At 44.8% G+C, this 21,684-nt stretch overlaps 1 protein-coding gene across 3 annotated transcripts in view; it reads left to right on the forward strand.

Annotated features, from left to right (window-relative positions):
• GPATCH1 (G-patch domain containing 1) overlaps window positions 1-21,684 on the forward strand; it is a 38,322-nt gene that overhangs the window by 9,274 nt on the left and 7,364 nt on the right. For 2 of the 3 annotated variants that reach the window (XM_037030748.1, XM_037030747.1), the window contains exons 3-15: window positions 218-303; window positions 2,305-2,465; window positions 3,011-3,108; window positions 3,649-3,707; window positions 4,312-4,554; window positions 6,075-6,222; window positions 9,161-9,240; window positions 11,938-12,142; window positions 15,091-15,387; window positions 16,336-16,514; window positions 16,809-16,936; window positions 18,445-18,581; window positions 18,920-19,086. In XM_037030748.1, coding sequence (XP_036886643.1) covers window positions 218-303; window positions 2,305-2,465; window positions 3,011-3,108; window positions 3,649-3,707; window positions 4,312-4,554; window positions 6,075-6,222; window positions 9,161-9,240; window positions 11,938-12,142; window positions 15,091-15,387; window positions 16,336-16,514; window positions 16,809-16,936; window positions 18,445-18,581; window positions 18,920-19,086 — 1,988 coding nt within the window. The remainder of the gene's footprint in view (window positions 1-217; window positions 304-2,304; window positions 2,466-3,010; window positions 3,109-3,648; window positions 3,708-4,311; window positions 4,555-6,074; window positions 6,223-9,160; window positions 9,241-11,937; window positions 12,143-15,090; window positions 15,388-16,335; window positions 16,515-16,808; window positions 16,937-18,444; window positions 18,582-18,919; window positions 19,087-21,684) is intronic. The other variant, XM_037030749.1, reaches the window with a different exon arrangement.

Raw genomic sequence — 21,684 nt, forward strand, 5'->3', positions numbered from 1 at the left:
AACCTCCCTGTACCCAATAAGTTCTGATATAAGGGATGGATATGGAGATTAATAAGAAGTTTATGTGGAAGAGTTAGGTCTATGTGAGCAGTGAGATGGAAAGAAGCTAGGAGTTTATAATTATTGGGGCTTTCAAGCCCATAGGTGTTTTTTAATGATTAGTTATAAACCAAAATGCTACTTAGGATTGTAACGTGTTAAACTGTTTTCTTTCAAGGATGGACACCCTCTTCCTTTGTGTCCTCACGACAGAACAGAGCTGACAAGTCCGTACTGGGCCCTGAAGATTTCATGGACGAAGAGGTGGGTGTGCCGAACTTTAGTTGTCAGGCAGCTTATAGTCGGTTGTTGTAGCACCTCGTCCTTCCCCAGAGAGTTCAGTGTGTGTTTTCCTCTTTGTATGTAAGAGGAAACACTTTATCTTTTAAGTGTTTGCACTGTAGTACCCTGTCCACCGATGGATTCTTGTTCACTGGAGTAGTGTCATATGTTGGGGGTAGTTTCTGAGGTCAAGAGTGTAAGGGAAAGTCAAGTACAGGCATGTCTCGGAGATGTCACCTGTGGGGCTTGGTCCAGACCACTGCAATAAAGTGAATGTGGGATAAAGCATGTCATGTGAATATTTTGGTTTCCGGTACTTATAAAAGTTATGTTTATACTCTACTATAGTCTACTAAGTATGCAGTAGCATTATTTCTCTTAAAAAAGAACATACTGCAATTTAAAAAATACTGCTAAAAAATGCTAACCATTATCTGAAGCTGTTGGAAAAATGGCACTGATAGACTTGCTCAGTGTCAGGTTGCCACAAAACTTTAATTTGTAAAACATGAAATACCTGCAGAGGACAGTAAAGCAAAGTTCAGTAAACCAAGTTATGGCTATACAGGCAAATGTACTTGAAAAAGCCCCAGTTGCCTCAAAAGTGCAGTGTTCATTGAGCCAAGTCTACAGCCTTTCACAGCAATCCATGCACCCTGCGCTTTAAGGAACAGTGGGTGGCTAGAGAATGGAGCGAAAGGAAGTCCTGTGCAGGCGCTGGGGCACATTGATACACCAGCAATGAGGGAAAACTTAGGGAGCATAGGGGATAGTGGGAGGGCTCCAAAGTGGTCCCGCCAGCCTGCAGGGTGTGCTCCATTCCGTTTTAAAATTAAACTCCTCTTAACGTACAACCTATTCGTGAAATAAAGTAGTCATATCAGCATGCTTTAGGCTGCAGGTAAGAGGCAAGGGGAGATCCCCTTCCTATATGACTAATGTAATCCATAAGGAAACATATTTCATGTAACAATCAGCCCCAAACTCTCTTCTCTCATCCTCCGTCAGCTTTTCCTTATACTAGATCTCCCCATGGTTGCAAGGTGGCTTTGGTAGTCCCCACGAGCGCTCAGGATGACCTCATTAGTCAGTGGAAGGAAGATTTTCTTCTTGGTATCCTCTCCTTTATATCAAGGAAACGAAATTTCCCCTCCACCCCAAGCTCCCATCTGCTTGGATATGCTTATTCTTTTTTTTTTAAGACTTAAAAAAATTTTTTTTATTTATTTTTAGAGAAGGGAACAAGGTAGAGAAACATCAATGTGTGGTTGCCTCTTGAGCACCCCCTACTAGAGACCTGGCCTACAACCCAGACATGTGCCCTGACTGGGAATTGAATTGGTGATCTTTCAATTCACAGGCCAGCACTCAATCCACTGAGCCACACCAGCCCAGGCTACATGCTCATTCTGAAGCAAGGTTAATGGGATCAAAATGACTGGCTTAGATAAGACGCGAGCCCGCATTCCCTAATCCTCCCCAGCCCCAGCCCATGCACACGTGGGACACCACTCCTGATGTGCACGGTGGCACAGAGGAAGGCAGGTGCCTGGACAATCTCAGGACTCTCTGAGGAAAGAGGAAGGGGCAATGGCTTTTGGACAAGCATCCAACAGTAAATGCAAAAGCACTTAACGCAGGACCTGGCACAGAGGTGCTCACGAATGGATTTTGGCTGTGACTGTAAGATTTGCCTACTTCACACTGACTTTTGAAATACTGCTTGAGAAGGATGAGGTCCTCTCTGTTTTCCTAGCTTGATCGTGCCCCTTGTGGTTCCACTGAACGGCCACTATAACGCTCCTGTCCTTGGCCTCTGTCCTTAACTTACATGAGGGTTCCAAAGTCGGTGGGTCAAGTCAGCCACCCTTCTGGTCTCAAACTCAGTATTGTAGTTTTAACTTAAAAAAACAAAAACTGCATGCTGTACTTGTTTAATGACTTTCCAAATAATGTAAGTAATTTTGTTTGAATTCTTTTAAGGATCTTAGTGAATTTGGGATAGCACCTAAAGTGATTGTTACCACAGATGATTTTGCCTCCAAAACCAAAGACAGAATACGAGAAAAGGCCAGGCAGTTGGCAGCTGCTACTGCCCCTGTCCCTGGAGCCACTCTGCTTGATGACTTCATAACACCCGCAAAGTGAGAAGAGTTTAATTTTCACTTTCTGATCTTGAAATCACTGCTTTGTGTATGTATGATGACCTCTGGGAAAGCTCAGTTGCGAGTAGGTCCGGCCTTCTTAGCCTAGCTGGAGTGCGAGGGGGGTTTGGCCAAAGGGGTCTCGCACTGTTATTGCACAGAGTGCTATAGAGCTCCAGCCTCGTTCTGCTGTCTCGTTCTGCTCATGGTCCTGGTCCTGGACATGCGGCCTGACTTGGCAGCCTCAGACCATTATGGTTTCCCAAGATACATGCGTGACAAGGACCATCTGGAGTCTCCATGAGCCCATTGTAAAGGCCTCGGAGAAAAGACATCCGATAGAATTCCCCAGGTCAGACAAGCACCCCGAGCCCAGTCACTCGGTACATGTCCAGAGGGCAGGGCCATGCTGTACTCACACAGATGGGGGCGCGGGCTCGGGCATGACAAGTACATGGGCCGGGCAGGAGCTCAAAGGCTGCTTACTTCCTCCTCCCCTCTGCTCTTATGAAAATAAGTTCATTTTCAGTGCCTTGATACCCTAGATTATCTGTTGGTTTTGAATTGCTAAGAAAAATGGGATGGAAGGAAGGACAAGGAATTGGTCCTCGAGTAAAGAGAAGACCACACAGACAAAAACCTGGTATGTATATTGATTGTCATTAACCCTAACCCTGACCCTAATACTTTTTAATGGCTGCGTGTTTCTAGAAATAAAATTACTGGGTCCTGTGCACGTATTTTAAGGCTTTTGTGTATAGTGTGAAATAACTGTCCGGAAGAGTTGTGTACTAGTCTACATCCCCATCAGGAGCATGTGAAACCTTTTCCTACTTCTGCCCAAACTGTCACGATTGAACAGGATTATCTTCTATTTATTTCTTGCCCTTGGTCTCCCCAGCCAGACTGTGAGCTCTTGGAAGCAGTGATAATTTGGGGGGTTCTTCTGGTGCTGGAGCAGTAGTGGTTCCTCATTTAGCACATCGTTGCTAGAGGGTGGGTGGGGCAGGCGCTGGTGGGAGACCATTCCTGAGGGAGCAGTCCCCGCCTCCCCCGCCCCCCCAGCCTAAAGCTGTAGCGACTTGTGCAGGCCCACCCACTGTGCAGGCCCAACCGTATGCCTCTGAAGAGTGTCAGCAAGTCGGGTTTTGCTCAGGACTGATGCGTTTGAAATCTCTTTCAGACCCTGGAGTGAAAATCTACGGCTGTGCGTTGCCTCCTGGAGGCTCTGAAGGATCCGAGGTACTGTGTCAGAGGGCTGGCCCTCAGTGTGCTCAGCAGCACTTGCGACGTTATGAATGTGAAATTTGATGATTGGAAACAATTTTTATTTTATTTTATTTATTTTAAAGATTTTATTTATTTATCTTTAGAAGGGAAGGGAAGGAGAGAAATATCAATGTATGGTTGCCTCTCATGAGTCCCCTGCTGGGAACTGGCCTGCAACCCAGGCATGTGCCCTGACTGGGAATCGGACCATGATCGTGTGATTTGCAGGCCCGTGCTCAATTCACTGAGCTACACCAGCCAGGGCTGGAAACAATTTTAAAAATTTATCATATCCCATTACAGTGAAATACCCATACCCTAAAACTATCCTCGTAATAGCAAATACTGTATTCAGCAATATGCTAGCACCGTAGATATCCCAGCTGTTTAGATTCTTAAAATGGAATTGTTTTTGTTAGTATCATTTGTTCAGGGACTTGATTTAGTGATTTATAATAGTGGAGATGAAAGTTTAGTGATGGGTCTGTTTGGAATTAATCACTGCATTTGAAAATAGTACTTTATAGGCTTACTTTGCACCAGGCAGTGACTCACTTTCATTCCCCTTTTTAAATAGGATGAAGATGATGACTACCTGCCAGAAAATGTGACCTTTGCCCCCAAAGATGTCATGCCCGTGGATTTCACGCCTAAAGACAATGTGCATGGACTGGCTTACAAGGGCCTAGATCCCCACCAAGCGTTGTTTGGCACTTCGGGAGAACGTTTTAATCTTTTCAGCGGGAGACTTGAGGGGACCAGCAATCTTCTTGGAGATATTGGAGTGAATAAAGGAAGAAAATTGGGAATTTCGGGCCAGGTAAAAGCGTTTCTGCTTTATAAACATGGAACCGTTGACAAGTGAGAATGCTTTCTTTACATTTGCCCCCTGGTAGGCACTTACACTGATCAACTACACAAAGACTCTGAAGCAGTTATATTGTCCTAAGACATGTAAAGAATACTTTCCTGATTTTAAAATATTTACTCCTGAGATCCTGTGACCTATGTTCTTGGTGGAGTTTGTGTGTTCTTGGGAATGACGACTGCCCTTTTACGCCCTTGTGGGGCTGCGCAGAAAACGACACTTTCCCCTCTGGCTTGGTCAGTAGTGTATTTTGGCACCCTCCCTCCTTTGAGTACACCCACACCTTGCTTCCCTCGAAGATGAGCATCTCCTAAACTCTGAGGGTCCCCACAAGACTGGCAACCAGGGGAGCTGTGGGCAGCAGCAGCTCGTCCCGGGCTGACCCCCTGAACCCGTCTGCACAGCCGCCTTTCCCTGACCTCCCAGTGGCCGAAGCAGCCCCGCCCAGGCTCTCCTGCTGCTTCTATCATAAGCCTTCCTTGTTTCACGGTCCCAACTTTAATAAACATAATCTCAAAAAAAAAAGTCGAATTTCAGCCTGCCAAGTTCAGGTCCAAGTTTGACTACCTCTAGGACTTATTTCTAGTGCTGCTAGCCCTAAGTTGTTGGGAGTGTAGATGTACTTTTCCCCTGGGAGACTTGCTTTCTGTCTCTGAGGAGGTGGAGAGTATTTCCTGATTGCCTGTCCCCTCATTGATTCAGAGGTTCTTTCCTACGTTGCATTTAGGAAATGCCATTATTACCTTTTCAGTCTAAATCATATTTAGAAAATATCATTATTGTTTTTTAAATTCTTTTAACAAAAAGGAATACTTTTTGGAGATCATTTCCCACAAAGATTAGGAGTTCTTGGGGTGGTTTTTTTTTGAAGATTTTATTTATTTATTTTTTGAGAGAGGGGAAGGGACGGAGAAAGAGAGGGAAAGAGACATCAGTGTGTGGTTGCCTCTCATGTGGTCCCCACTGGGAACCTGGCCTGCAACCCAGGCGTGTACCATGACTGAGAATCGAACCAGTGACCCTTTGGTTTGCCGCCTATGCTCAATCCACAGAGCTACACCAGCCAGGGCAAGACAAGGAGTTCTTACAGCAGTTAGCAGAGTAGAGATGGTCTTCAGATCCTGGTCACCAGCTCTGTCCCTAGGCCATTTGACCAGCAGATGAACACTCTTCCTTTCTCCAGAAATTGGAGGCCCCATTTCTCCCGCTGCACTGCTGCTTGTGTGTTCTTTATTCCTCAGCCTGCACGAGACCCCAGACCCATAGCTGCCCCTGGCCATGGCCTTCAGTTCTGGCCGTTGTGATCTGAAGGGCTTGAGTGTGTATGGCAGTCTGGGCCTCTCATTTGTTTTTCTCCTGGCGATCTTTCTGTGCTAATGTAGCCTGTTCAATTAAATCCTTAACGTAGCTTTATCCTTCAATGCAGACATACCCTAAAACCTGTATTGCTGTTTGAAACCTTTTTTTCAAAGGCTTTTGGTGTCGGGGCCCTGGAAGAGGAAGATGATGATATTTATGCCACAGAAACTCTCTCCAAGTATGACACCGTTCTGAAGGACGAGGAGCCTGGAGATGGACTGTACGGGTGGACGGCGCCCAAGCAATATCAAAGTCAGAAAGGTTATTCCGTAGACTCGAAGCTGGTGGCAGGCCAGGGTCGGGTCATCGGGGAGAAGGGTTGCCAGATTGGTGCTGCAGGGGCAGCCCGGTGGGGTAGGGGGTTGTCGGTGAAACATGCGACTGAGAAACAAAGTAGGAAGGAGGGAGGCCCAACGTGGGAAGTAAGGTAGAAGTGGGATTTGGAGTGGGTCAGAGCCAAGGCCAGTTATCGAGACAGGGCCAAGGAGGGGAGGAAGAGGAGGTCTGGAGTCAGGGAGGAGCAGGTGTGTGTGTGTTTGCAAGCTCACGTTGCAGGTCAGGGCTGGCACTGGCCGAGAGGGAAGCACTCCCAGCTTGAGGAACTAGGCGGTCAAAGTAGGCCAACGCCAGCAGGAGGACCAGAGGCCCCGTGTGGTGACTGGGTGGTAGGGATACCGAGAGCCCGTAGCAAGGTGGAGCTTGGAAGCCACTCTGTCTTCTACTTGTATCCCTGGCTCTTAAGGGGATCTCACTGGGCTAAGAGGTGGACATCTGTCCACACAAGCTGAGTTTCGAGTCAGAGTCTGTGGTGGTTCAGATCCTAGATAGTAGTTCAGTTTTTCAATCCAGGGAGAAGACTGTTTGGAATGAGTATTAGTAGTGTGTGATTTGGAATCGGTCAGACCTGGGTTTAGATGGCTGCTTTCTCCTGCCCAGCCGTGGACATGGGCAAGGCTTGTAACCTCTCTGGGCATCATTTGTAGAGTGAGCATTTGTAAAGAGTAGTCTGGGGTTATTGTGAGGATTACGTGGTGTAACTCTGGCTGGCAGCTGCCTCGGAGGCTGAATAAATGGCACCTCCTGTTCTCTGGGTACAATAATGACAACCACCTGAACGAAGTAAGAGGCACGAGCTGAGCTGAAAACAATCTTCAGACACTTATAGTTGGAGTCAGATGAAATTTGATCTAACTCTTAAAGAATACATCTAAAACCTGCATGTTGGAATAATCTAGGCATCACTCTCCAAAATGATGCCTATTTCACGTTTCCAGAAGAGAAAAGGCAGGTGCAAAACAATGTGTAAGAGGTGGTTTGCTTAATGGTTGTGAGCACAGACGCTGAAGATGCCTGGGTTTCAGTCCTGGCTCTCCCCATTTATCAGCTGTGACCTTGGGACAAGCTCCCTAACCTCTCTGTGCCGTGGCATCCCTGTCGGGGCAGTGGGCATGACAATGGCAGGACTGTCCCACGCAGAGTTTAATGTGCGTAGAGGGCGCAGAACTTGCCTGGCACACAGCAAGCAGTCGGTAAGTGTGGGCGGCCTGTCGTCACCGCCGCAAAAAGAACCCAGGGCTTCACCCGAGATGCTGGAAGGGTGCGCACCCAAATGTTACTTGGTGTTGCCTCTGGGTGACAGTGAGCCTGCTTTTATTAGCTCCCTTTTCCTTACCTTTGTGTTTTTTGCTTTACCTTTATATTTATATTTTTAAAATTTTTGACTATGTGTATCATTTTTATAACTTAAAAGAAGTTACATTACTCATATTAATGTTATGACATATTAATGTAGATTATATGAAATATGCTAATTATTATGCCAATTTTAATATATCAATACATCAACATGATGCTATGTTACTAATATTAACATGTCAACTGTATAATAATTGCTAATCTGTAATAAGTTCACATGCTTGAACTCTGCCCTCCAAACCACATCTTTGGTTTTCCCTTTCTTTAATACTTCTGCCTGACCCCCGCCCCTTCCCACCGCAGGCCTGGGCAAGTGTCTGTCCCTGAGCGTCCTGGCCTCCCCGTGCCCTCTCTGCTGTCGTCCCCTCTCCAACAGCAGCCTCTTCTCTCCCACCCCTAGGCCTCAACAACTGTAGTTTTGACTTTTTGGTCTTTCACTGAGTGAATCTTTAGTTAGCAGGTCATTGATTTTTGAATTGTTCTTTTTCCCCCCTTGATCCATAAGGCTATAATAAATGTCCTTATGGCTCTTTATGTACATTAGCTGGATATTTCTTCAGAATAAATTCATGAAAGTAAAATTGCAGGATTTTAAAAGAATACAAAACAGCAAGAATGTGAAATTTAGTCACAAATTACCGTACAGAATCTTAGGGACTTCCAGAAGCTGGCACAGAAGTTCGCAGGAGTAGGTACGAAGTGACCTGTGGGGAAGCACAGTTATCCGCTGTCTTTGAGGCAGAAAGCCTCAGTCCCGCCTGCGTCATGGGCAGCTGGGCCAGCTTGGGGACTGAACGTCAGCTGTGCCAGTGCTCATTGGTGGTCGTGAGGAGGTGGCTGTTGGCTACAGAAGATGCAGTTTGTGCATATGGAGTTTTGACAGAATCGCCGTGCCCAGGAAGTACTTGGTGATCAAAAGTCTTTGCGGATGGGGTTGTCTCTGCCTCCAGTGGACCCTGGCTCCAAGTCAGAGGGCGTTGGTCGTTTGTTTCCCGAATTAGTGATCTTTATCTCTTGTTAGAATTTCGTTTGAGGAAGACAAAAGTACCTTTTCATTTGTATGAGGCTTAGATTACCGGCTGATCTGGTTGTATTGCTTTTCGTACTTATTTGGTGGTTGCTGAGGAAATTGGGAGGTAGTCTCCCCAAGGATCTTCACCTAGTTTCACAGTATGAGTTTTCCTTTTACCCATACTTCTTCTCTGAATGTTTTTTCTTGAGATCTTTTACTCCACAGATTATATTTTTGGTGCCCCTTAGTGTAGGGCCTCATGCACTTTTCCTGTCACAGACGGCCATGGCCTTGGGTCCTGGGCAGTCCAGTCAGCCAAGGGCGGGGTGGGCCCCACTGCCTGAGTCAGTCACAGTTTCCTCATTCCCTGCTGTCTCTGTGTGATACCACGTGTGACGTGTAGTATTTGTGTTCTTAGAGATAAAGAAGCTGACGTCTTTTGTATTATTCTTATCTGTGCTTCTGAAACTAATCACTGATGTCATTTTGTAGAATCAGAGAGAGATCTTCGATACGTTGGCAAAATATTGGATGGATTTTCCTTGGCTTCTAAACCTTTATCTTCTAAGAAAGTAAGAAATTTTTTTATTGGTTCAGTACTTAAAATATTTGCTATGTAATCTGAGTGATTATATTAACAACTGAAATAGTAAGTAAATTCTGTCTCCAAAAACACCAGCCTAGTTACCAGTGACTGTTGAGGAAAGAAATGCCAGTTAGTGGCCACATTGTATTCAAGACAGCTGATGGCTTACCTTGGAAGTCCAAACTTTGGTTATTTCCATTAAAAAAATTACATTAGAAACTGGTGGGAGAGTGGAATTCATAAAACTCTAGGGACAATGTAACTTCAGAAAAAGTGGAACACTTTCAAAAGGCTGGAATGACTCAGCCCTGACGCCTCAGTGCGGTGAGGCAGATAACCAATGTGGGCGAGGTTCCCTGGGCAGGCAGAGGAGAGGGAAGCCACGGAAGTGCAGCCAAGTCTCGGGAGACCTCTGTGCGCTTTTCAGATAGTCCTGTCCTGACGAAATTCTGTTACAGCCTGGGCCACGTGCTGCTCTTTGACTCCCCTCCGGGTCACCCGCCCCTGAGTGGCCATCACCGGGTATTTGTACGTGCCGATAGCTCAGGAGGGTTGCCTCGTTGGCATCCCTGTTTAGGGCTGCCCCGTTCTGGGTAGTGGGCTTTTTGTTTGTGACTCAGTGAGCACTTGTTGAGCACCTGTGGCCTGGCCCGGGGGTCTCCAGAACAGGGCAGCCAGGAGCAGCGCGGCCTGAGGTATCACAGTGGCCGTGATTGGGTTGGTGGTGATGGGTCATGTGTTGTTACAGTGAGCAGAATATATTCAAAGCAGTGTGAGGTGCATCGGAAGTGGCTGTTATTATCAGAAATGTCAACTGCGTCAAAGGAGAATTCGAGTTTTTTATTTTATGAAAGGGGAGCATAAAAAATGGTTAAGTCGCCCTGGCTGGTGGTGTGGTTCAGTGGTTTGGGGGTTAGCCTGTGAACCAAAGGGTTGCCAGTTTGAGTCCCGGGTGTGGGCACATGGCCTGGGTTGTGGGCCAGGTCCCCAGTGGGGGGATGCACTAGAGGCAATGACATATTGCAGTTTCTCTCCCTTTCTTTCTCCCTCCGTTCCCCTCTCTAAAAATAAATAAATAATTTAAACAAAAACGGTGAAGTCCTCATTTGACTCAGGGTTCAAGGATAAACGCGACAAAGTCCTCACTCAGCTCCCGTTCAGTGAGGGTGCCAGACAGACAAACACATTGTAGGGCCAAGTGTGTACGTGGACAGACGGGCGCTGGGGTTCCTGAGAGGCTCCTGGCTGCAGCGGGGCTCTGGGCACGAGCGACTCAGAAGAGGGCTGTGTTCCCCTAGTTCTTCTCAGATGGACAGGTTTTCTAAGTGTGTGGCTAAACCCCCACCTCTACTCACATCCTTTGAATCTGAAAGAGGGCATGAAGAGGTGTTTGTGTACGTAACCCTTTTCTGCCGTGGTCCTCTGGGTTTTTGTGTCTTACTATCATGGGAGTGTTCGCTGGCCGACCGGGAAGCCTGTTTCTCAGAAAAAGTGATCAGGCCAAGATGATAAAAATGTGATTTCCTAAAGTGGTAATACCACTCTTTTATGGATTTTCATCGTGCCAGCTGCTGCCCTCCCAGGGAACCACCTGGGACCTTACAAGCACCTGGGAAGTTTGGGAAACTCCAACTGTTGCCAACTTTGTGGGGTGGGAGGCTGGCTTCGTTACTCTTAAGAGCTTCCGGTGAGCCCGGTGTGCAGCTGGGTGGAGAGCACCGACCCCGGCGTTCAGTGCTCCGCTAGTTGCGGAGCTCAGAGTTTCAGACAGTGGAAAAACCTAGGAAACAGCTTAGATAGGACTGACCATAAACATGCGTTTGTTAGACCTAGTGCAGGAGAGACCATTTAGTGCCACAATTTGAAAATGTCTAATACTCTCTTTAGCTTATTTGATTTGCCATCATTAATGCCCAAGTTTCTCAAATACTATACTTCAATTTCAGCTCAGTCAGCTTTAAAAAATACCTCAGATAAAAAATAAGGTCTGAACTTCCTATTTGGAACTGAAACATAACCAGAAAAAAATTGAATTTAAAAGTAACTTACTTAAATTTTTTCTTTTTTCTACATCTCGGATCATGCTTTTCTACCATTTCTTCTTTTTTTCTTTTAAGATTTTATTTATTTATCTTTAGATGGGAAGGGAAGGAGAGAGGGAGAGAGATATCAATGTGTGGTTGCCTCTCATGCATCCCCCGCTGGATACTGGCCTGCAACCCAGGCATGTGCCCTGACTGGGAATCGAACCACAATCTTTTGGCTTGTAGGCCTGTGCTCAATCCACTGAGCTACACCAGCCAGATCTTTTCTGCCATTTCTGATGTGCAGTCAGCTAGTTCTGCCCGAGGGCCTGTACACCGACGGTGTTAACTGTTTTCATTGTTCTAGTTCTTATCAGATAAAGCATGCACATGAGCGCCTCTGTGTAGAAGAAGTGGGCGGGGGTGGTATGAAATATGTCTGCCTACTAGAGCTGTGTGGTTCTGGTGACCCTGCAGATCCAGAATGGGTGTTGGCGGGGCACCTGGACACTCTGTTCCCAGTGCTGCCTGCCTACCTGCTGGGTGTTAGCCTGGGAAAGGCTGGGGTTAATGACGCTCAGGTTGGGCGTCAATGGATTTTCTTTGTTAAATCAAACATGATTATCTTGTGGCATGTATTTTTGGACTTTTTTTTAAAGATTTATCCACCACCTGAATTGCCAAGGGACTATCGGCCAGTGCATTATTTCAGACCTGTGGTAGCTGCAACCTCAGACAACTCCCACTTACTTCGAGTGTTATCAGAGTCAGCTGGAAAGGCAGTGCATGACCAGGGGACACATAGTAGGCACCAACTGAATGCCTCCAAGCGGGGAGAGTTACTAGGAGAAACACCTGTTCAAGGTATGCATCATGGAGAAGACTAAAATCATTCAATTTACAGTAATCTGAGTGAACAAAATCAAAATGGAAAGACGTTCTCCTATTGAAATTTTTTTCCCATGCTTTTGTATTCCCAAACTGTGGGAATACAATTATTTGTTGAGAATGACACACATAAGTGCGTGCATCCTTTGCTGCTTTTTTAAAAATATATTTTATTGATTATGCTATTACTGTTATCCCATCCCTCCCTGCCCCGCTTTATTCCCTCTGTCCTGCACATCCTCTCCCACCCTCATTCCCCACCCTCCTTAGTTCATGCCCATGGGTCACACATATAAGTTCTTTGGCTTCTCCATTTCCTATACTATTCTTAACCTCCCCTTGTCTATTTTCTACCTATTTATGCCACTTATTTCCTGTACCTTTTCCCCAGTTCTCCCCCGCTCCCCACTGATAATCCTTCATTCGATCTCATTTCTGTGACTCTGTTCCTGTTCTAGTTGTTTGCTTACTTTGTTTTTGTTTTGGGTTTTTTTTTTTTTAGGTTCAGTTGTTGATAGTTTCGAGTTTGTTGTCATTTTACCATTCATAGTTTTGATCTTCTTGTTTTTCTTAGATAAGTTTCTTTAACATTTCATATAATAAGGGCTGGGTGATGATGAACTCCTTTAACTTGACCTTATCTGGGAAGCACTTTATTTGCCCTTCTATTATAAATGATAGTTTTGCTGGATAGAGTAATCTTGGATGTAGCTCCTTGCCTTTCATGACTTCAAATACTTCTTTCCAGCTCCTTCTTCCCTGCAAGGTTTCTTTTGAGAAATCAGCTGATAGTCTTATGGGATCTTTTTTGTAAGTAACTGTTTCCATTTCTCTTGCTGCTTTTAAGATTCTCTCCTTATCTTTAATCTTGGATAATATGATTATGATGTGCTTTGGTGTGTGCTTCCTTGGGTCCAAGTTCTTTGGGACTCTCTGAGCTTCCTGGACTTCCTGGAAGTCTATTTCCTTTGCCAGAACGGGGAAGTTCTCCTTCATTATTTGTTAAATTAGTTTTCAATTTCTTGCTTTTCCTCTTCCCCTTCTGGTACCCCTATAATTTGGATGTTGGAGTGTTTAAAGTTGTCCTAGAGGTTCCTAAGCCTCTCCTCATTTTTTTTTTTAAATTCTTGTTTCTTCATTCTGTTCTGGTTGAATGTTTATTTCTTCCTTCCGGCCCAAACTGTTGATTTGAGTCCCGGTTTCCTTCCTTTCACTGTGTGTTCCCTGTACATTTTCCTTTATTTCACTTTTCATAGCCTTCACTTTTTCCTTATTTTGCAACCATACTCAACCAATTCTCTGAGCATCCTGATTACCAGTGTTTTGAACTGTGTATCTGTTAGGTTGTATTGATACATCACTTAGTTGTATTTTTTCTGGAGCTTTGATCTGTTCTTTCGGTAGGGCCGTATTTCTTTGTCTCATCTTGACTGTTATGTAGTAAGAAGTGGATGCTTAGGTGTTCACCAGGGAGGGAAACCCAATGAATACTTGCGATGTGGCACTGTGTGTGGGGGAGGGGTCTCAGTGGGAACAGTGCCAGGTGCTCAGCTCTCTGCATCTTTCAGTCACTTCCCCCACTACCCAGGAGCAAATTGGGCCCTTCTGGTGCCGATTCCTGCACCAAGGTGGGTGGGTTTGTGTATGTCCTAGGACCCTGTGGGTCTCTCCAATGAACTCTCTGTGAGGTTGGGAGTCTCTCCAGCTACCTCAACCCCCACAGGGTTTTTCAGTTGGAGGTTTTGAGGCTTTGTTTCCCTGGGCTGGAACCCTGGGTCGTGAGGTCTGTCTCGCTCCCCAGTTGTTCCTCCCAGGTTATCCGCACCCAGTCGTGGGACTTCCAGGTCCGCCTGCCACAGCCTTGCTGCAAGTCCTCTCCGCCCATCCTACCAGCCTGGATGAATGTTTTTTCTTTAACTCCTTGGTTGTCAGACTTCCATATCGTTCAATTTTCTGGTGGTTCTGGTTATTTTTTGTTTTTGAATTTATCGTTGTCCTTCTTTTGGTTGTGCAGGGAGGCACAGTGTATGCCTCCTTCTTGGCCAGAGTCTCGTTTTCTTATAAGTTACCTCAAATATTATGTCTTTAGAGATACCTTCCAGGCCTCCCCCACCTACCACATAAGCTATTTTTCGCTCCCTCCACCCCCATTGCCAGCCTTCTCACTGAAGTCACCCTCAATCACATCACTCTATTTTTTTCCTCATTCCTCCTCTTATAATAATCCTATGGTATTGATTTTTGGCTTCTTTTTTGGAGTTTTAAAATTTATTTACTTTTAGAGGAGAAGGGAGAAAGAAAGAAGGGGAGAGAAACATCAGTGTGTGGTTGCTTCTCACGTGCCCCCTAGTGGGGACCTGGCCCACAACCCAGGCATGTGTCCTGACTGGAACTTGAACCAGCGACCCCTTGCTTTGCTCAATCCACTGAGCCACACCAGCCAGGGCTGATTTTTGGCTTCTTTAATGTCCTTCTCCCTCATTAGTGAGAGCAGGACCTTGTCTGCAATGTCCTCCCAGCCCCAAGCCAGCGTCCCGCAGGCAGGGAGCGCCGAGTGGGAGTTTGAGACGTGAGGGAGTGAGTGGTGGTAGCTGTGCCTGTCCCTGTGCTGGGCAGGACGGCAGCAGGGCAGGACGGCTGCAGGGCAGCGGCGCAGATCAGGGTGTCAGTTTCCACGTTCTGGGACTGCCACTCACTGGCCTGATAAATATCCAAGTACTGAGCTCCATTTTTACCAACTGTAAATTAGGAGTCTTATTATTTTATTACTGTCTAGTTTATAGAGATAATACGAAACATTACATGTAATGTTTATGTAACTGCAGTTACATAAATTTGTGATATTAAAAGTGTATGTACAGAGAAATGTAAATATATTTGTGTTAATGATACTTTTCATCTCTCCTATTACTGTTTTTATTTAGGTTCAGCTACTTCAGTGTTAGAATTTCTGTCCCAGAAAGATAAAGAGAGAATCAAGGAAATGAAGCAGACGACCGACCTTAGAGCAGCCCAACTCAAAGCCCAGAGCCTGGCGCTGAATGCCTCGGGCAGCAGAGCCCGGCCCCCCTCTCCCGACGGCGCACACTGCTCCTGGCACCTGGCATCGGGTGGTGGGGCAGCCAGCACAAAGGCCAGCAACTTCAAACCTTTTGCCAAAGATCCAGAAAAACAAAAACGATACGAAAAGTTTTTAGCAAATATGAAACGGGGTCAGAAAGGTGAGTGCGAAGCCTGGGTCTCCCATACCTCAGCTGCTGGCAGGGTTCCGACCCTAGTCCCAGACTTAAAGTTGAAGCACCCCGCTCTGCCAGTGTTTGCTTTGTCCTGCTCTGAACAGCGCAGAGATTTCAGGCCCCGGCTCTTGACCTTAGAAAGCGAGAACAATTAGCTTGTGTTTCTGCATATCTCAGGTCCCAAAGATAGCTGTTTTGTTAGAGAACATGCCGGGGTGGCGGCTAATGCTAAATTACAGACTGTTGACCGTCTGCAAATGCTTGACTTCTGAGAGTGATACATTTCACACCAAGAGAACAAGGTCATCTCCCACTTTATCTTAAGGTCCTAACCGTTCAGCCCTAAATCATAGTCTAACATTTGACTTGCGGAGAGAGGGTTGACTGTTGAACCATTACACGGGGAAAGATCGCTGTGTGATCTCTGAAGTCAACAGATACGGCAAGCGGGGGAGAGGGCTGGCAGGTACACGCAGCGTCCTTGTGAGAGGTGGCAGATTGGAGGGGCTGGTTTCCCCACGTGGATCTTCATGTACTTGGACTCCCTGCTACGACTCCAGATGCCACCCCTTTATTTGTTAGATTAAAAAGAAGTAGAGAAAGGAGTGTTTTTCTGCCAAAACTTAGGAATGTAGTTGGGGTGAACTTACCATTGTCTGGGAGTGGTCACAATTTCTTCATTTGAAAGATTTAATCAAGCATTTGTTCCCAAATGTTTTTCTCTGATACATCCAATGGAATTCAAAAGAAGCATCACTGTGAGGGAACGAGCACTATTACCTGCCAAGTACCTCCCCGTTGTGCTCTTAAAAACCAGGACACTTTGGCTGCTCCGGTGAAATCAACAGAGACACAGTGGTACCACCAGATGCTCTCCTGTAAGCCCTGTGCTTTTTCTAAGAGTGAAGCGGTTTCTTGTTCTGTGCACTGCAGACGCTCTGGAACATTGTCTGGATCCCAGTATGACAGAGTGGGAGCGAGGCCGCGAACGGGACGAGTTCGCTCGGGCAGCCCTGCTGTATGCGTCCTCCCATTCGACCTTGTCCTCCAGGTTCACTCACGCGAAGGAGGAAGATGACTCAGACCAGGTGGAAGTTCCTCGGGACCAAGAGGTCTGTAGCCATCCTGTCCCTACCTGGTGCTTTTTTAAATTAAAGCACTGAAGAACCCCAGTATTTTAAAATTTGCAGAGCCAAATATTTTAAATCCCTCCGTGAAAAGATCAAAATAGACATGGTATTATAGAATTAGAAGTTATTTTTATGCTTTAACTTCCAGTATTCTTTAGCAAAAATGTAGCGTAAGTGGGTTTTGTAGTTTTGAAAGATTGAAAACTTTTCAATGGAAAGAGCAGTCAGGTCAGTTGTATGACCACGTGATGAAACAGAGTGGATGTCTTGTTCCAGAATGATGTCAGTGACAAGCAGTCGGCCGTGAAGATGAAGATGTTTGGGAAGCTCACCCGAGACACATTTGAATGGCACCCTGACAAGCTTCTGTGTCGGAGGTTTAATGTCCCCGACCCTTATCCAGAGTAAGTTGGATAAATCTGCGTTTCTGTCGTACCTATTCCCTATGTTAGAGCTAATTTTCTTCTTACTCATACAAATTCCCTTTTTCTATATGAACTTACTTATAAATATGTGAGTTGCAAATTGTGTAGATTTTTTAACTCCTATTAATTTGTCACTAAAAACAAAACCAATGTCCAGAGAGCAAGCATTCCATAATGAAGGTACGAAACTTAGGTATGTATGTCAAGCTATAAAAAGTTAATGCTTGTCCAATTTGCCACCTTTTCAATGATCCACACAGTTTGCATTCGAAATGTTATTTGTTTTCTAATTCTTTATAAAAGTTTAGTACCTTCTTATTTGATTATAAATACCACAAGAAAGCATAAACAGTTTAATCAGAGACTTTGTCAGAAGGTTTAGGTATGCAGTTGACCCTGAAGAATGTGCCAGTTAGGGGTTCTGACTCTCTGTGCAGGCAAAAGTCCATGTATAACTTTTTTTTTAATCCTCACCCAAGGATTTTTTTTTTATGGCCTTTAGTGAGAAAGGAAGGGAGAGAAAGAAAGAAAAAGAGAGAGAGAAACATCGATTGGTTGCCTTATTGTACATGCCCCAGTCAGGGGTTAAACCTGCAACCGGAGTATTATGTGCCCTGACTGGGGATTGAACCTGCCACCACTTGGTGTATGGGACAATGCTCCAACCAACTGAGCCACACCGGCCAGGGCCATGTATAACTTTGACTCACCCCAAACGTAACTACTGTTGGCCAGAAGCCTTATGGATAACATAAATAGTCAACACATTATTTTGTATGATATATGTATTACATACTGTATTCTTACAGTAAAGTAAGCTAGAGCAAATAACATGTTAAGGAAATCAGCCCTGGCTGGTGTGGTTCAGTGGATTGAGTACTGGCCTGAGTACTAAAGGGTCCCTGGTTCGATTCCCAGTCAGTGCACATGCCTGGATTGCGGGCCAGGTCCCTGGTGAGGGGCATACCAGAGACAACCCCACATTGATGTTTCTCTCCCTCTCTTTTTCCCTCCCTTTCCCTCAGTCTAAAAATAAATAAGTAAAATCTGAATAAAATGTCAAGGAAATCATAAGGAAAATACATTTATGGTATTTATTGACAAAAATCGCTGTATTAGTGGACCTGTGCAGTTCAAACCTGTGTTGTTTGGGGTCAACTGTATTTTTAGCAGTGGAACTTTTCCTTAATGGAAACCCATCTTCAAAGTTAAATTGTAGCTTACTATAATCAGGAAAAATTAATGGGTACTAAAGTCACCTATTATAAATTCCTACACTGCTTTGACTAGTGAAAATGTCTTAGGGGATCTTTTTAGCCAAGTAAAAGAGCTACTGATGAAGAACGTGAAATGGAAAGCTTTGTAGGAATTGGATTTTATTCTTTTTAAAAAAAATTTTATTTAACTCTTGTTCAAGTACAGTTTTCTTTTTTGTATTTTATTCTTATAGTTGTTATTAAAATTATATTCATTTTTTCAACCCCCAGTTCGACTTTGGTTGGCTTACCGAGAGTGAAACGTGACAAATACTCAGTGTTCAACTTTCTGACACTCCCGGAGACAGCCTCCTTGCCTACAACTCGGGCACCGAGTGAAAAAGTGCCGCAGCATCAAGGTCCCGACAGTAAGTAGGGCCTCCTCAGGCCCATGTGCTGAGCGTGGTCCCAGCGCCCAGTCTGCTGGAAGACTGAAATAAAGGGTCATCGAATCCTAAGGATTCACGTAGTGCAGACTCTCCCTCCATTCAGAGATTGCTCATGTGGATGCCTTGGCTCATGGGGTAATGGTTCAGACGGGGGCTGGTACTCTGCCCCAGCACCCGCCACATCCCTAGCACTGTGATGCACAGTGCCTGGCCTGTAGTAGGCCCACTGATGTTCTTGAATGAGTTAAAGAGCTGTCATAAAGAACTCGTTTGTTTGCGTGCTAATTCTAATGGTATGTCTATGTCCTACTTCTTAGAATCCAGAAAACCATCCAGATGGGATACATCCAAACAAGAAAAGAAGGAGGATTCCATTAGTGAATTCTTAAGTTTGGCTAGATCGAAAGTTGGTCCGCTTAAACAAGAGTCCGGTCCGTTAGTCAACACAGAGGAAGAACATGCGAAGGAATCACTCTCAGATAAGGTACTCGGGGCCTCCCGCTTCTCTTTGCCAGGCCAGCTGTGACCTTCACCTTTCTCTGTGGTCAGAAGGGGTTGGCACACTCTTTCTGTGGAGGGCCAGACATCAAATATTAAAGGCTGTGTGGGCCGTAGTCTCTATTGCAACTGTTGACCCCTGCTGTTGAATGTGAAAGGAACCACAGGCAACATGAAAACAATTGCATACATCTTAGTTCCAATAAAACTTATTTGCGAAAACAGGCAGCGAGTTGGTTTGCCAACACCTGCTTTATGGTCCAAAAATTTGAATCTTAGCTTATATCATTTGAGGAGAGGGTATAAGTTCTCTGTATTTGTATTGGGAAATATACTTTTCCAAATAACAAGTATTCTCTTTTGTGGAGAATATAGAGAAAACATTATTAGTTTTTGGTTTTTTTTAAATCACTGCTTTAAGAGTTATAAGTTAAACTTAATAAAAAGTTGGTTTTATTTCTACTAGCTTTATTAAAATTTTACAATTTTACTTTTAAAATTAATCTGCAGTTAAATTTAACCTGCATTAAAGGTACAGTTCAGTGGTTTTTACACATATATAGGTTTGTATAATCACTACCACAGTCAGGATGCATAGTGGTGGTACATCATCACCAAAAACTTCCCCATGCTGTTTCTCTGTAGGCATGCCATCTCTTCACCGCAAACCCCTGTCACCTCTGTGGTTTTGCTCTTTCCAGAATGTTGGATAAATGGAATCAGACAATATACACAATAGTCCTTTGAGACTAGCTTCTTTCACTTGGCATGATGCCTTTGAGACTTATTAGTATTTTGCATGTAGAAATAAGTCATTCGTTTTATTGCAGAATACTGTTTTCTTGTGTGGGTGTGCCACAGTTTGTTGGGTTGTTACAAGCAACTACAGTGAAGTTATGAGTACCAACCAAGAGTACAGTAAAATGTACTCTTTGAGAACATTTGGTTGTTTGCAGCTTTTTAAAAAAACTTTTTAAAATTTTTGTTTTATTTATTTATCTTTAGAGGGGAAGGGAAGGAAAGAGGAAGAGAAATATCAGTGTATGGTTGCCTCACCTGCATCCCCTGCTGGCAACTGGCCTGCAACCCAGGCATGTGCCCTGACTGGGAATCGAACTGCAATCCTTTGGTTCGCAGGCCCGAGCTCAATCCACTGAGCTACACCAGCCAGGGCTGTTTGCAGCTTTTTAATGTGGACAAAAGATTCTATTTCTCTAGGGTAAATACCTAGTAATGAGAATGCTGGATAATCTATACTTATAGATTTAACTTTATAAGAAACTGTCAAACTGTAGTCCAAAGTGGTTTTTGTTTCAGGTATTTTGAAACCCTCTTATTTATTACATACTCCTTTAGGATTATTATATCTTTTTGGTGAATTGACTCTTTTATCGTTATGTAGTATCACTTTTCATCCCTGATCATTTGCATAGTACCGTTTTAACCTATCTAATTTATTATCTTTAAAGTGGGTTTTTACTAAAAGATTTTACTTATTTATTTTTAGAGAGGGGAAAGGGGATCTCTTTTTAGTAAGAGAGGGAGAAACATCAATGTAACGTAAGAGAGAATGTGAGAGAAACATCAGTCAGTTGACTCTTGCGTACACCCCAACAGGGAGCTGAGCCTGCAACCCAGACAGCTGCCCTGACTGGAAATTGAATCGGCAACCTTTCACTTTGTGGAACAGCACCCAGCCAACTGAGCCACATGGTTGGGGCACTTAATTATTTTTAATAAGTATTTAGGAGCTTTGAAATATAAATACCCTGTTTCTCATGAAACTATTTCTTTTCTCATATCTTATTCAAAGGGATAAATTGGGTGCTGTCATTATTTATTTTGGTGCTCTACCTGTACTAGTTTGGCTACTTGGAGCCCCTTCAACTTGGCTTTTTACACTTTTGAAATATCCCTCGTACTCTCTGAGCGTGGCCTGGCTTTCTGGCACAGTGAGGTTTCTGGGCTTCTCTTCCTATTCCTCAGTTCCGGCTCTAGAATTAGTCCTTTCTCCAGTGTGCCCTGGTTATTTTTAGTGGGGAATGGTATACTTTTCCTCTTTAATTTTTTTTCTGTGAAAAGAGTTTACTTTAAAGCCACAAATACCACTGTCTGTTGCCAGTTCTCCTCACGTGGGTCTTTGTGATGTTGCTCCGTGGAGGTGGTGGGTGCAGGGCAGTGGTCCCTGCCTGAGCGGGGAGAGCTGGGTAGGATCCACTTTCGGGCCTCCCGTCTCTGACTGGGTCGTCCAGTGGTGAGATGAAAGGGCTGACGTGGATGTGACCCGGGCCAGTCCTGGGGCTCTCCCATGCTGCTTTGCACATTCGACTGCCCAGTGTCCACCCGGTGGTGAGTGGGTGGGAGCCTCGTCTTCTTCATTCCTTTGCTTTGTGCTTATTGAACTGAGTGTGTACGAAGTTACTGGCTCTTTATTTGGTTAGTATGAATGTTCACATCTGGCTTCTTTTAGGAAGAGTGATGTGTAGTTGTACAAAAAAGTTCTGTGGCCATTTTGTCAGTGTGTTCCTGTCCACCTCCCCATGGTATGGAGGGCCCAGCTTTCTCTTCAGCATTTTTATGACTG

The sequence above is a fragment of the Sturnira hondurensis genome, unplaced genomic scaffold (assembly GCF_014824575.4).
Source record: "Sturnira hondurensis isolate 20B ecotype Veracruz unplaced genomic scaffold, ASM1482457v3 Scaffold0020884, whole genome shotgun sequence".
NCBI lineage: Eukaryota > Metazoa > Chordata > Mammalia > Chiroptera > Phyllostomidae > Sturnira > Sturnira hondurensis.